We start from the raw sequence: 13924 nt of genomic DNA, 5'->3' as shown, positions 1-13924 counted from the left end.
AATATATAGCATGACGGACGGTGACTGCAAGTGCTACAGTCGGATCCGTGAGGTAGAGGGTGGAGGTGGCAGACGCGGCGCTAGTTCACACAGCAGAGAAGCTCACGTTTGAACAGAGACTTTGAGAGCTACCCATGCTGATATCTGACAGGAGAGCGGTCTAGGCAGAAGGGCAAAGTCCCTGGGGTAAGAGTGTCCTTGGCATGTTCCCAGAATTGCAAGGAGGCCACATGGCTGGAGCAGTGTGGTGAGGGGAGAATGGTAGGGGTGAGGACGTGGAGGGTGGGAGTCGGGGGAGGGCCTCGTACTCCATTGTAAGAGCTTCGACTTTTACTCTGAGCAAAACAGGAAACCGTTTGGAGGGTTTTGAGGAGACAGATGATATGATATGACATCTGTTTTGAAAGGATCACTTTGGCTTCTGTGTTGAGTTTAAATCGTAAGAAGCAAAAGCAGAAGCAAGATACCCAGGCCAGCGATGAGGATGATGACTTCGATGAGGTGACAGCAGTGGGTTAATTCTAAAACTACTTTATTCTTGCCCTCTGAATACTGACACTTTAAAAAATATTATTATTTGCTTCAAAACCCCACAAGTATGCCCATCAGCCTCTCCAGGGGCCTCTGTGGCAAATAACTTGATAAAAACCCAAGGCACATGATTTCTTCCATGGAAACATTCTAGCGATGAAGTAGAACCAGAAGCCCTCAAACCTTGACTGCCACTGGAAACCTGACCTTCCTTGAGTTACTCTTCCCTGGCTGAATGACTCAAGTCTCCAGGGTTATCGGCCTAGTGAATTTCATAAACATTTCATCCACTTGAAAAAATTAAATCAAGAAACAAGGCTATGCATATGAAAGGCTCCAGCTGTCAAGATTTCCAGATGGACCCATTGTTTCATGGATTCTATTGAGATCTCAAATTCTCTCTCCTCATTGCCCCCAGCTCTTATCTAAAAAGTTCAAAGAAATTAATTATTTTTAAGAAATATTTGTTACCGAATGAGATTTTTTAAAGGTATTTCATAAAACAAATTTAAAATGTTTGATTGCTACCTCCAGTGAAGGCTTAAACTGGGTTGTCTATTGAAAGCCAAAATATTACATGCTTCTTAAACCAGCATATTTGTTCTTTTGTGTGATTACTTCCTCTTTTAATTATTTCAGAAATTATTTGTGGAATTACCTACTAAACACCTGGGTTAGGATGGGAATAGAAGGAGACACAGGACAGTTCTCATCATGTGCTGCTGATACGAGAACAATCTCCTTTCCTGACTGCTTGAGTCTCTTTCGAGTTTAAAGCTTTGTCATATACTTTTTCGTATACTCCAAGAACCATATTAACTGCCTCAAGACAGAATCATACATTTAGCCATAAAATAGAATTCCACGTTATTTGGTAGTTTGTTTCTAGGGTTAAGCTCTGAAGGGTGAAGGTAAATGAAAATTCTTGTATAATTATTATTCCCCTCAAATTGCCCTTGAAGTTTAGTGTACATAGTTCTATGTCTTCAATTCTGTGATGCTTATGCATACCGAAATTCAAGAGCTGCAGCCCAGACTGAGGGAAGAAACAAGGGGATTCTATAGGTAAATCTGGCCTTTCAGTCATTGGGTCTTCAAGAGAATTTTCAGGTGCCTGATATAGAAGAAAGTGAGGATTGGAATTCTGAAGCTCTCCTAATTTCCAGCAGGGTTCACTCCGGTTCATTTTAGTATTCAGCCTCTTTAACTTTAACACATGCTAATGAGTTTGTTTTTTTGTTGTGAGGATTAAAGGGGAAAGTGCAGGAGTCTTTTATGGGCTAAGTCCTTACCTCAGCGCCCAGCCTAAGTGCCCCGTGAGGTGACTGTGCCGCTCCGAACGGTGCTGATTCCTTCACACCGGCCTCCATCCTGCGCATGGTTCACTGTCCCCTGTGTCTTCTCTTCATTAAATCTAAATATGTCAGCCATCGTGCTTTGTAGATATGCATGCAGTTTGTAAGTTGCCAATTGTGTTTTCCTAGGTGAAGTTAAACTGACAGAAATTAAAATGTTTACTGTCTTCTTCATAAGAGTTACTGGCACTGGAGGAAGCAGCATTTGCAAATAGCATCTAGAACCTGCTATTGTCTATGTGGAGTCATTTCCCTTTGCTGTGAAGTCAGGATTCTACATAAGCTGATCAGTTACTACCACTGCAATTTAAAACGAGAGCAAGTGTTATACAAAGTCAATTTTCAAAGAAGCCACAGATTCAAGTCCAGAGTAAAGTGAGATAGACTGAGTCACACCTGACGTAGACGCTCCTGTGACCACGGCCCTTCACTGGAGGACAGGTGTGCTCACACTGGCTTAAAATCACCCCTTGCCTGAGTTGAGAATGGCTGAACCTGGGTGATGGGTATATGGGAATTCATTACACTATCCTCTCTTCTTTGTATAAGTTTGAAATTTCCTATAATAAAAAGTTAAAGAAACATACTTCATGGCCATGTTGCGCCCTTTCTGTAGGAGCTCATGAAAGGCCTGGGGCTCAGGCTCTGCCTTCTAACTGGTCTGCCTTTGAATCCCAGCTCCACCATATAAGGCTATGTGACCATGGGAGAGCTGGGTAACATCCCTGCCCTTCTGTGTCCTCATCAGTAAAATGGAGATAACAATAGTATCCAAGCCATGGATTGTGGTGACAGTTAAATGAGGCGCTACATGTCGGTGCTTCCTGACATACAGCTCAATTAAAGTTAGCTGCTGCTTCAGAATTTAGATTGAACTCAGGGCTTACAATCCTCTGCAGGTGTGGTCTGCATAGCAAGTACGCATCAGAGAGGTAGACACACAAGAATTTATTTTCCTGTCTCAAGAAAGGCAATGTGTATAATAAAAGAGGAGTAGTATAGAAGTTAGTCCAGAAGTATACCTCCTTGCTTCATAGTTCTGTCAAGTCACTTTATCTCCGTGTTAAGTCTTCTAGAGAAGGGGTTTAGGTTTCTGATTCGATATTTGTTATTCAACTCTCTGTGCCATGACACAGAGAGACAAAAGTATTTTGTTTGAAAGTCAAATGGTATGTTAAATGGAATTACTGGGAAAAATTATAGACATTGCCTAAAAGCATGGATTTTAGAGGTCACAGATTCTGGGTCTCAAATCCTGACTTTGTCACTTACAAACCAAGTGATCTTGGATGAATTAATTAACATTGCTGGTTTTGGTTTTTTCATCTGTAATAAAGGATGTTTGCAAAGATTAAATGAGATGCTAGAGCTCGAGTGCTCAGCACAGTGCCCTCACTAAATCGTTGTCTTTTAAAAAATAATTTCTACCACTAATACTAATAAATGATAATAAGTCATTATATCCATTTGTTTATTCATCAAATAATTGTTGAGTGTCCACTATGTGCCAGGCATGATTCTAGGACACAGCAGTGAACAACACACATACAGTGCCTTCAATCTTAGATGATAAACAATCAATAGATATGTAACAGATATCAAGTGCTATGAAGATAAAATAAAGCAGAATCAGTGGGATGGAGAGTGTCTGGGAGTGTGTTCACGTGGAGGGTGTAGGGCTGTTTTACATGGGCTCTGGGGAGCCTCCAAACAAGGTGATATTTGAAGTGCAAGTACCAGGAAAGCCATGTGTTTCTCTGGGGAGGAGCTTTCTAGACAGAAGAGTCAGAAAGCACAGATGCAATGGCCCAGAGGAGGAAATGCACATGTTTAATCATGGGGGTCCGGGGGTGGGCAGTGTGGCTGGAACAGAGTGAGCGAGGTGACATGCTGAAGATGAAGGTAGTGGGAGCCCGAATCCTAAGGGTCTGAATGGTCATGGAAAGTTTTGGATTTTCTTATCAATGAGGGAAGAACCACAGGCTAGTTTACATCAAGGAATGATATGTCCAACTTGGGTTTTAGAAGATTTCATCTGGCAGCTGTGTCAATAATAGACTGCAGGGGGGCAGGGATGGGGAGGGAAGCTTTTGCTATAATCCTGGCAACAGAGGATGGTGGTATAGTGAGAACTGGATAGATCTGGATATATTTTAAAGGAAGAGTAGAGATGATGATGGCTTGGACGTGGCATTGAGGGCTGCTCCTAGTCACACAGCACCTGTGTGTGAATTAGAACAGGAATGTGGGTGGATGTTCCCCTGCGGATGCCTGAGAACCTGATGAAGCTTCTGTGTGAGTTAGCAAAAGATGTCCTTTCCTCTCAGCAGACACGTCCCTGTACCAGGGCATGGCAAAGCTTGGGTGGCGGCGAGGCTGTTTTTCAGCACCCACTTGGCCCATTGTCCCAGAGCCCTTGTGCAGGGCTACAGCCCTGGGCTTAAGAGGGAAAATAAAGATGACTCCGAAATTTTGGGCCTGAGCAACTAGAAGAATCAAGTTGCCATTTACGAAGATGGGGGAGGCTGCAGAGGGAGCAAGATTTAGGAGGGAAATTCAGAATTCGATTTCGGACATGTCAAGCTTGAGATGCATGTTAGACATTCAAGTGGAAATATTGACAGGCAGTTGAATATACAAGTCTAGAAGTAAAGGGAGATGTGGGATATAAGTTTGGGATTCGTCATCATATGAATTATTTATATTACATGTTATATATAACGTGTTGAATACATAATATATAATAAACATAATCATTCACAAAAATAATGTAATGAGAAAGTTTTAAAACAACTTCTATTAGTACTTTTAATTTCTATGGGTCCTTTTATATATCTAGTTTTTGTTATTGTTGTTAACACATACGCAGGAAAAAAAATTCAAACGATTTTTAAAAAGATAAGATGAAATAAGTCCATATGCTCGTTACTTTACCTCTCATTTCTAGAGGTAACCACCATTAACAGTTTCTCTTGTATCCTTCTAAAATTTTCTACGAATATGGAAATATACATAGATATAGATATGTGTATATCTGGATGGATTTGCTTGTTTTTTGTGAGGAAGATCAGCCCTGAGCCAACATCTGCCAATCCTCCTCTTTTTGCTGAGGAAGACCGGCCCCAGGCCAACATCCATGCCCATCTTCCTCCACTTTATATGGGATGCCTGCCACAGCATGGCCTGACAAGCAGTGCGTTGGTGCACGCCCGGGTTCCAAACCGGCGAACCCTGGACCGCTGCAGCGGAGCGCGCACTTAACCGCTTGCACCACCGGGCCGGCCCCTGGATAGCTTTGCTTTTTATATAAATGAGGTCATGCTGTATGTACTGCCTGCAACTTAGTTGTTTTTTTTTTAATTTTGATAGATTTTGTCAAATCACTCTCCACAAATGTCACACCAATCTATACTCCACCAACAGAGTGTCCGATTGCTTTTTTCACCGTGTCTTAACTAATCCTGGACATGACCAAACTGAATCACTGCCAATCTGGTAGATGAAAAATAGTATCTTAAAAATGTACATTTTTTTTGGTACGTGGATTGGCCTTTTATATTTCTTTTTCTGTGAGCTGCGTCTTCAAGCCCTTTGCACATTTTCCTAGTTTTCAAAATGGTTTGTAAGAGCTCTTTGTGTGTTAAGGAAATTGGTCTTTTGTCTGTGCTAAGCCTTTTTTCAAATAAATTGTGCCTTGAGTAGTCACTGCAGTAGAAAAACAGAAAGTACAGGAGACATGAGAGGGGACTTTCGCTGCTGAAGACACTGGGACGGGCTTTTCTACTACCTCCTCCTTCACTTCCCTCTCCCCCTCCAACCCCCCACATCCTTAACCCTTTTCCCTTCTTTATTTCAATGTCCTTTGCCTTGTGTGCGAGTATACATTTTTTTATCTTATAGACAATAAAAATTATCTTTCTGGCTTTTAGTTTTGTTTTTTAGTAGTCTGAAGCCTCTTAACCTTAATGTAGCATAGAACCTCAAAATAAGTCTGAACTTGGCACTGGTGCGTGGAATTTATTTCCATAATTGTTTCTATGTTTTCATGATAATCAAGGGAAGAAACAAAGGAGAGAGGAGGAAGCGTCCGTGATGTACAAGACATTATGCAAAGCCTGTGCAACTCTATCTCTTTTCATCTTCCCTGGGAGGCCGCTTTTATTGCTCTCATTTTATAGATGAGGAAACAAGCTCTACATGAAATTAAGAAACTCGCCAGGTCACGTGGTTAGAAGTTAGTAAAGTTCTGGGCTGTAACAGAAGGTCCGTATGCCTCTGTTGAATTACAAAGTCCACAATGTTTTTAATAATTTCTTCCTCCAGGTTTAATGGAAAAGTCTCCTGGAAAAATATTCTGATTATGTCAATATGTTTAAGGCTGAACTGACAGATATAAGAATATATTAATTCATTCAGCTACTAGTCTGTATTATATTATTTGATCAATAGATATAAATATAAGAATACATTAATACATTTAGTCACTTATGTGTTAATTATAATTAGTGGAGCAAATTATTTGACAAAAGAGAAAGAACATGAAAAAATTTATATGTAACTGTGAGGTTTATGCATTATAATTTTTCAGTTTAACTCTCTGGTTTGCCTGTGTTTCACTAATTATCCCAAGCATCTTTGTGATGTGCTCTTTGGAGTGGTCTCCATCTGTGACCTTGGAAGCTTAGCCCCTCATGTGGATTGTTGTGGAATTGGAGGTGAGCGAGCCTTTGGTCATTGGTTTCTTCTCTGCAGGCCTACAACGGGCACCATCAAGCCTTGGAGGTCCTTCTGCAGTCACTGGTAGACCTGGATATCAGGGACGAGAAAGGCCGCACTGCTCTGGATCTGGCTGCCTTTAAGGGACACACAGAATGTGTGGAAGCACTTATCAATCAGGGCGCATCCATCTTTGTGAAGGACAATGTAACCAAAAGAACCCCACTTCATGCCTCAGGTAGGTCTTGTCAAGAGTCTGGTTACCCTAGTTTTGTGGCCTAATTATAAGTTTGAGTAGAAGGATGGCAGCATGTTCTTCATCCTAGTTTTTAAAATATCAGTTTTCTTTCTTTATCAGGTATACCCACACTCTTCCAAAATGCTTTTGGCCTACTATCCACTTGGAGACGATGGGTGTTCTCCGGCCTTCTTCTTTAAAGATTTTGTTTTTTTACAGCAGTTTTAGGTTCACAGCAAAATTGAGAGGAAAGTACAAAGATTTCCCATATACTCTCTGTCCCCCACACATGGATAGCCTCCCCCTTTATCAACATCCCTCACCAGAATGGTACATTTATTACAAGCAATGAACCTGCATTGGCACATCATATTCACCCAAAGTACATAGTTTACATTAGGGTTCACTCTCGGTGTTATACATTCTGTGGGTTTGGACAAATGTAGAATGACATGTGTCCATCATTATAGTATCACATAGCGTATATTCACTGCCCTAAAAATCCTCTGTGCTGCGTCTGGCCTTCTTCTTAACTCAGAATAGAGTTCAGAACGTTTGACCAAAGGCTATGACAAAGGTTTCTGAAAAAAGGCCAAGATGTAGTGTGATCCTCAGATAAGTCACATAGAACAAAATCATACAGCATTTTAAAGCATAAAATTAATGATATTTCAGGGCTATTTCATAAAAGGAGTCCTCAGGCAGCCGTCTCATCAGCGCATCATTCTGCTCAGCCTAAATGATGCTTTCTAGCTTTTGACTAGCTTCATTCTTGATGCGTCAGGTGCAAAGGTAGAGACTCTTAAAAAAAGTGCGTGTATGTATCATAATGTAAGTAATTGCCTTTTCTGGGATTTTTCTCCAATGCACATGAAATAAAACTGTGTCAAGACAGTTCTAGACATATACACAGATATAGAGGTAATGTGGAAGAGTCCCTAGCTCTGCTAAGGCGTAAATACCTTTGGGGTCAGGAAATTCAATGATATCAACCTTTGATCAGGATAGTAGCTAATGTCTTATACTGTCTTACACTGTGAAATAATGGGTGTATTGAGGAAGGAAATGAGTGAAGATAGTTTTTCAAAAGACTTTATAATTCTTGCTACTTGGGAAAATTTTCTCAGAATGCTTGACCTTGTGGAAGTATTTCCATGCACATCCCTGAATTTCCAAACCACTGAAGAAAAACAATATGGAAATTGAAAGAAACATGGTATTGCTTAATTATCTGGAAATGATTGTCCCTGGAAAAAACTTTAGCCGTGAGGTCAGCAATGGTTGGTGTGGTTAAATTATAAATTCTTATTTCCCGTCACATTTAACCATTTTGCTTCCTAGACATGCTTGGTATTATTATAAAGTTCAAATTTAGTTCTCCTTTTTAAAGATTGGTTGCCTATTATTACGGCAAGCATCCTGCTTTAGTTATCATGTACTTCCTGACAATTACAAAGGGCCTATCTGATTGTGGGAAATAGCCCTTGTGAACAGGTGAACAACGAAGAAGAATCATTGTCGCTCATTGACTGTGACATAGGTTGTGGTCCAATGGAGCCCCCTAGTGGTCACGATGACTCACTCCTTTTGGATTTCCCTCCTGTCGTTCATTAAAGACGCAGGCTCATTGGACTCTTCTCCACAAAATGTCTGCTGTGCAGCCTGAGCCTGTTTGGAGGATCTGGGTATCCAGACTCTTTACCAACTCACTTCAGAGGCCATTTTTTTTTTGTTTCAAATCCTGTGAGGAGCAGGAGCCAGGGTGGATATTAGAGGTTTTGGCGCAGATAGTTGCAATGAGAGTTGTGGTCTTGGAGCAGCATGAAAAATGGCTGTCACTCATAGCGAGGGAGAGGCTGAGCTGAGGCTGAGGCGAAGCTGATTCCGCGGGGCACAGCTAAGGCAGATGTTAGCATCTTTTTGCTAGAAGGCAATTGGGGAAAATGTAATGTGTGGGAAGCCGATGAAAATTCTAGTTTGGCTATACTTTTACAATAAGGGGGAATTAGCTTTACCTGAGGGCTATTAGCTAAGTTCAAAAAGCTACTGTACATGCCCCCCCCCCGAGCCCCCCCCAAAAAGCGCTACTGGAGAAATTGGTTTGCTCTCCAGCATACTGGGTGAGTGAGATGAACTTAGATGATGTTTTTCCTTTTTCTGTTTAGCCAAAAATCACACTATTGAACTAACTAAACTATTGAACTATTAACTAACTATTGAAATATTAACTAAAAATCAAACTTGGAACTATTATGATTATGAGTATTTAAAGAATATTAAATTAATATAGAAAGAGGAATCAATCAAAATACACTGTACCTCCACGTTCATGAACCCATCGCCTGTAGTATTTAGCTGTCAGTCCTCTGCTATCGTTTGCTTTTAAGCATACGTTAAACTCCTTGCATATTTCACCAGTGGTAACAGATTTAATGTAATTTTTAAAACAAAACAACAGCAACAACAATACATTGTACTCCAGTCCACAAAATTTCCTCCTGAGATACGTAAATGGAATGTTGCTGAGAATGGGCTGAATGCAATGGTCTACAAAATGTGGGCATTATCCCTGTAGTTAATTTGAGTGGTGTCTATGAATGTGAGCTGATTCTAATATGTATTGTCCCTAAAAAACGTCGTTAAATTAGCATTCTCTCATGACTGGCACGCAATGAAAAGGACTGTAAAATGCAGCTCTTAGAAGAGCCTTTATCAACCTAAGGTAGCGGCCTCTCTTCCCTTCTCCCTCCACGTCCGCAGCGAGGTAAATGCAATGTATTTCATGGTGTTCTCATTGTTCAGAGAGGAGAGAAGGTCACGTTTGGAATTTTAAACGCATTTGTTCTCATCCAGCTCCCTGAGTGGAAAGCCATGTCTTATGTAAGGCTGTGGGTTCCATTCAGTAAGCTAAAGTACTTTACTCTGGGGAATTGTCATTCTAGGAGGTTTGCTTCCCAGCCCCCACGGTACCGCAACCTACAAGAAGCACCGTGCCTGGTGCGCACAAGGCCCACGCGTGTGGTCCAGCCCAGTGGGTCAAGGCCAGCCCGGCGTTGGGGCCGCGTTTCCTGCCCATGGCCGGCCCCCACTGGGCCGCTGCGGGAGGAGGGACAGGGTGAGGGCCTGGGAAGGGGCGAGGAGGGCGCCCAGTCAGAGCTCAGCAGGCGAGAGGAGGGGACGGAGGAGAGGGAAGGTGGGAGGCCACTGGAGTGCCGCCCTTAGCAGGCTGGAGACCCTGGAAGGCAGAGCAAGCAGGGCTGTGGTTCGAGGAACTCCGAGACCGAGTCCTCCAGCCGCAGGGGCTCTCTGGGAGTCTCCTGAGAGTGCCAGTCAGTCGATGAGCAGTGAGCCCGCGGCTGAGGACACCTTTCCGGCTTGGGGTTTTGCTTTAAGTCACCACTAATCAATCAGAACTATTGCTGGAATGTCTACCTCAGAATGTAAAATGACCAGGAAAAGAGGCAAAACCTGTTCTCTCTTCCTCCCCTCCTCCCCTCTCCTCCCCTCTCCTCCCCTCTCCTCCCCTCTCCTCCCCTCTCCTCCCCTCTCCTCCCTCCTCCTCCCATCCCACTCCTGCTCCCCTCTTGCCCCTCCTCTCCTTTTCCTCCCCCTTCTTCCTTCCTTATAAAAAGGGCTGGAGGCAGGCTGGACATGGGATGGTTGTATAGAACAGGGGACTCGCTTAGAGGAACAGAAAGGGTAACTGGAAAGTGGGGAGAGATTCTCAGCCCCATCCAAGGAGATATGAAAGGATGTCACGTTTAAGGAAAAAACCCTCGATACAGGAACCAGAAAAAGGTTGGGTGAGGACCAAAGTGCCCTGATAGGAAGAAAGGGGTGGATGGATTAGTGACATAAACATTGGAGCGGGCTGTGCCCAGCAGCTGGAAACCTGCGGACATCCGTCAGCAACAACTGAAAACCACTGATTTGAAGTCCAGGTAAATCTCACTTTGGAGGGGTGTGAGTGCTGTTGGTCTGTTAAAAGAATGTCCATTATTTTCCTTTTCAGTAATTAATGGTCACACACTGTGTTTGCGGCTATTACTAGAAATCGCAGACAACCCGGAAGTGGTTGACGTGAAGGATGCCAAAGGGCAGTAAGTGTTCTCGCGCTTGGCCTGGGGTTGACATTCAGTCACAATGAGTGGCTGGTTAATTTGTTAAACAGCTGGGAGGGCTGACTGCTGAATTCTAGGTGGGCTGTATACATTTGGGTGAAATTCATGGATGAGGGCCCTAGAATAATGAGGTGGCTTTGTGCTAGAGTATATATCCAAGAAAAGTTTGTGGGGGTGTGTGGAGGTGTGTGTATCTTAATGAAAAAGAGCCAGATTTTTATGTCTGTGGCCATGTGTCCTGGCCTTTTTTTTTTTAATATTCTCTCCTTCGTCTTTTCTTTCTATCCATTTTACCCTCTTCTGGAACTGCTGCCTTCCTATTTTTTAAAATAATAATGGCAATAGGACAGACCTCAAGAAGTTATCTCTATCATAAAAATCCTTCATATTTTTATCCTTCCTGAGTCTGTTTCTCCAAAGTATTTTCCACCTGTTAGCCCATTCCCCACCCAGTCTTCTCCTACAGATAGGAAATGCAGAGCAAAAAGGCCCCCGTGACTCATCCCAGGTAGATGAGTTAGTGTCGAGTCAGAGCTAGAACCTCACCTCCTGGGCCCCAGCACCCTCTGTTCTTTCCTCTAGACTTGTTGGACTTTTCTTAAGGCAATGAGGCTTTGTTCAAATGAAATCCAGAGCAGAAGTCCAACATAGAAAACTAAGGAAGTAGAGCTGCTCTGATAGAAGCAAGAGGGTCTCCTCCATACACACACTCCCTACTCAATTGATATTTAGTAAATGCTACATAGCTTTGAGGATGATGGGATTAACATGACCATTCTGAGAAGGAACCTTCCCCTGCCCCACCTATATTGATCATTCCACTGACACCGTTCCAGGTGGCCGTTAGAGACCAGAGCAGATAGCTTGTTCCATGCAGCATCTAGCCATCTGGGGACACTCAGAAAATGTTAAGCAATTGTTAAGAGGAGAGAGAGAGAGGGGTGTCCTCCCACTGAAGCGATGAGTATTTTTTTTAGTCTTCTTTTTAAAAGCCTAATTTATCTCTTTCCCTAGAACCCCACTGATGCTTGCAGTAGCATATGGACACATTGACGCCGTCTCATTGTTACTTGAAAAGGAAGCAAATGTAGATGCTGTTGACATCATGGGCTGCACAGCTCTACACAGAGGGGTATGTACACCTTCCTCAGCTTTAATCAAGTAATTTTGTAGTGAGCTTGTCTCCTCTTTATTTCCCCATATGAATTTTTAGTAAAAAGATTGATTCTTAAGATAACCAATTAACTTCAGTCAGTGAAAAAGAAATTACAAAATCTTTTGCAAAGGTAAGATAATGGCAGGTACACTTAGGTCCTGCTCTTGCGATTTCATGTTAGATTGTGATCATAGATATATGAACTCCTACTGTTGGTAGAATTGGTTCTGCTTTCTGATTACAATATACATGGCCATCATAGAAAACTTGCAAATTTTTTTTTTTTTTAATTTTTGTGAGGAAGATCAGCCCTGAGCTAACATCCATGCCAATCTTCCTCTTTTTGCTGAGGAAGACTGGCCCTGGGCTAACATCTGTGCCTGTCTTCCTCCACTTTATATGGGACGCTGCCACAGCGTGGCCTGATAAGCCGGGATCCGAACCTGGGCCGCCAGCAGCAGAGCATGAGTGCTTAACCGCTATGCCGTGGGGCCGGCCCCAAAATATTTTTTAAAAGCACAGAGAAGAAAGTCACAATCACCAGTAATCCTACCTCCTGGAGATAACTACTTTTTGGTATATGTATCACCAATCTTTTTTTTTTTTCTGTATATAAATTTGTTTTAAATTTTAAAAAGAGAAAATACTGAAGATGCTATTTGGAACCTGCTTTTTTTCCTCTTAGTGTGTCAAGGACCTTTTTCCACATCACTAAATAGTTTTCTGCCCCTTCATTTTTCAGTGCTCCGTTGTGTGCAGGCGTCACTGTTTCCTCCAGTGGTTGCCTAGTTTTGAGTAACCATGTATTTCTGATTGCTCTTTATTACAAATGTTGGCCCATATATTTCCTGCTGAAATATATATCCTGTGGACAATTCTTGTGTACACGTCTGCTGAACTGTTTTTTAAAGTATGTCAAATAAACTAAATGAAACAAAAGCAGAAATCATAAAATTGCTATTTGGGGGTGGTGCTGATCCCTGTGATCGATGAAAAGAAGAGGAACTGGAAGTGGTCAGTGTCATAAGCACAGTTCTTGTTTCTGGGGTCCTTCCCGTGGGCCGTGTGACAGGCTGGGAGCCTTCACAGGTCTCATCTCATTAGTCCCCGCATCACCCTGTGAAGTCAGTATTGCCGTTCCCATTCACAGGTGAATAAAATGAAGCACACACAGGCAAATTGACGTGTCCAAGTTTTATAAGGGGGAACCAGGATTTCACTCCCGTCTTCATGATTCTAAAGCTGATGTTTTCCACCATATCCTGATACCTTTCATGGTTATGTTTGGAGAGTCAAGAGATGTTTCCAGAATGCTGATATTCACAGACTTTTCTGTTATGGATCTTGCTGGGGTTTTCCTGCCCCTCTCCTCTGAAGTGGGGCAGAATCAACTTCCCTTAAAACCCAGGCATACGTCCACTTTGAACCCAGCCTCGCTCAACCAACTGCTTCGCTTCCTGAGTCTTCTGCCCTTCTGAGATTTGTTTTGTGTTTTTAATTGCAATGCGTCAGATTATGACGGGACACGAGGAATGTGTGCAAATGCTGCTGGAACAAGAAGTGTCGATTCTCTGTAAAGATTCCAGAGGGAGGACACCCTTGCACTACGCGGCTGCTCGTGGCCATGCCACATGGCTGAGTGAGCTGCTCCCGATGGCACTTTCCGGGGAGGACTGTTCTTTCAAAGATAACCAAGGCTACACGCCGCTACACTGGGCTTGTTACAATGGTGAGTTGATTGTCATTTGGCCGATTCCGGTAGACTTCCTCCCCCAGCACCACTGAGATCTCAGTGGAGGTGAGAATA

The 13924-nt window shown here is 42.7% G+C and overlaps 1 protein-coding gene across 4 annotated transcripts in view; it reads left to right on the top strand.

Annotated features, from left to right (window-relative positions):
* ANKRD44 (ankyrin repeat domain 44) overlaps window positions 1–13924 on the top strand; it is a 294265-nt gene that overhangs the window by 260070 nt on the left and 20271 nt on the right. For all 4 annotated transcript variants that reach the window (XM_058549502.1, XM_058549500.1, XM_058549501.1 and 1 more), the window contains exons 18-21: window positions 6639–6840; window positions 10853–10940; window positions 11976–12093; window positions 13630–13846. In XM_058549502.1, the coding sequence (XP_058405485.1) occupies window positions 6639–6840; window positions 10853–10940; window positions 11976–12093; window positions 13630–13846 (625 nt within the window). The remainder of the gene's footprint in view (window positions 1–6638; window positions 6841–10852; window positions 10941–11975; window positions 12094–13629; window positions 13847–13924) is intronic.

Source organism: Diceros bicornis, chromosome 10 (genome assembly GCF_020826845.1).
Source record: "Diceros bicornis minor isolate mBicDic1 chromosome 10, mDicBic1.mat.cur, whole genome shotgun sequence".
NCBI classification, from domain to species: domain Eukaryota; kingdom Metazoa; phylum Chordata; class Mammalia; order Perissodactyla; family Rhinocerotidae; genus Diceros; species Diceros bicornis.
The sequence above is the reverse complement of the archived record's forward strand: the minus strand, read 5'-3'. Positions and strand labels throughout refer to the sequence as shown.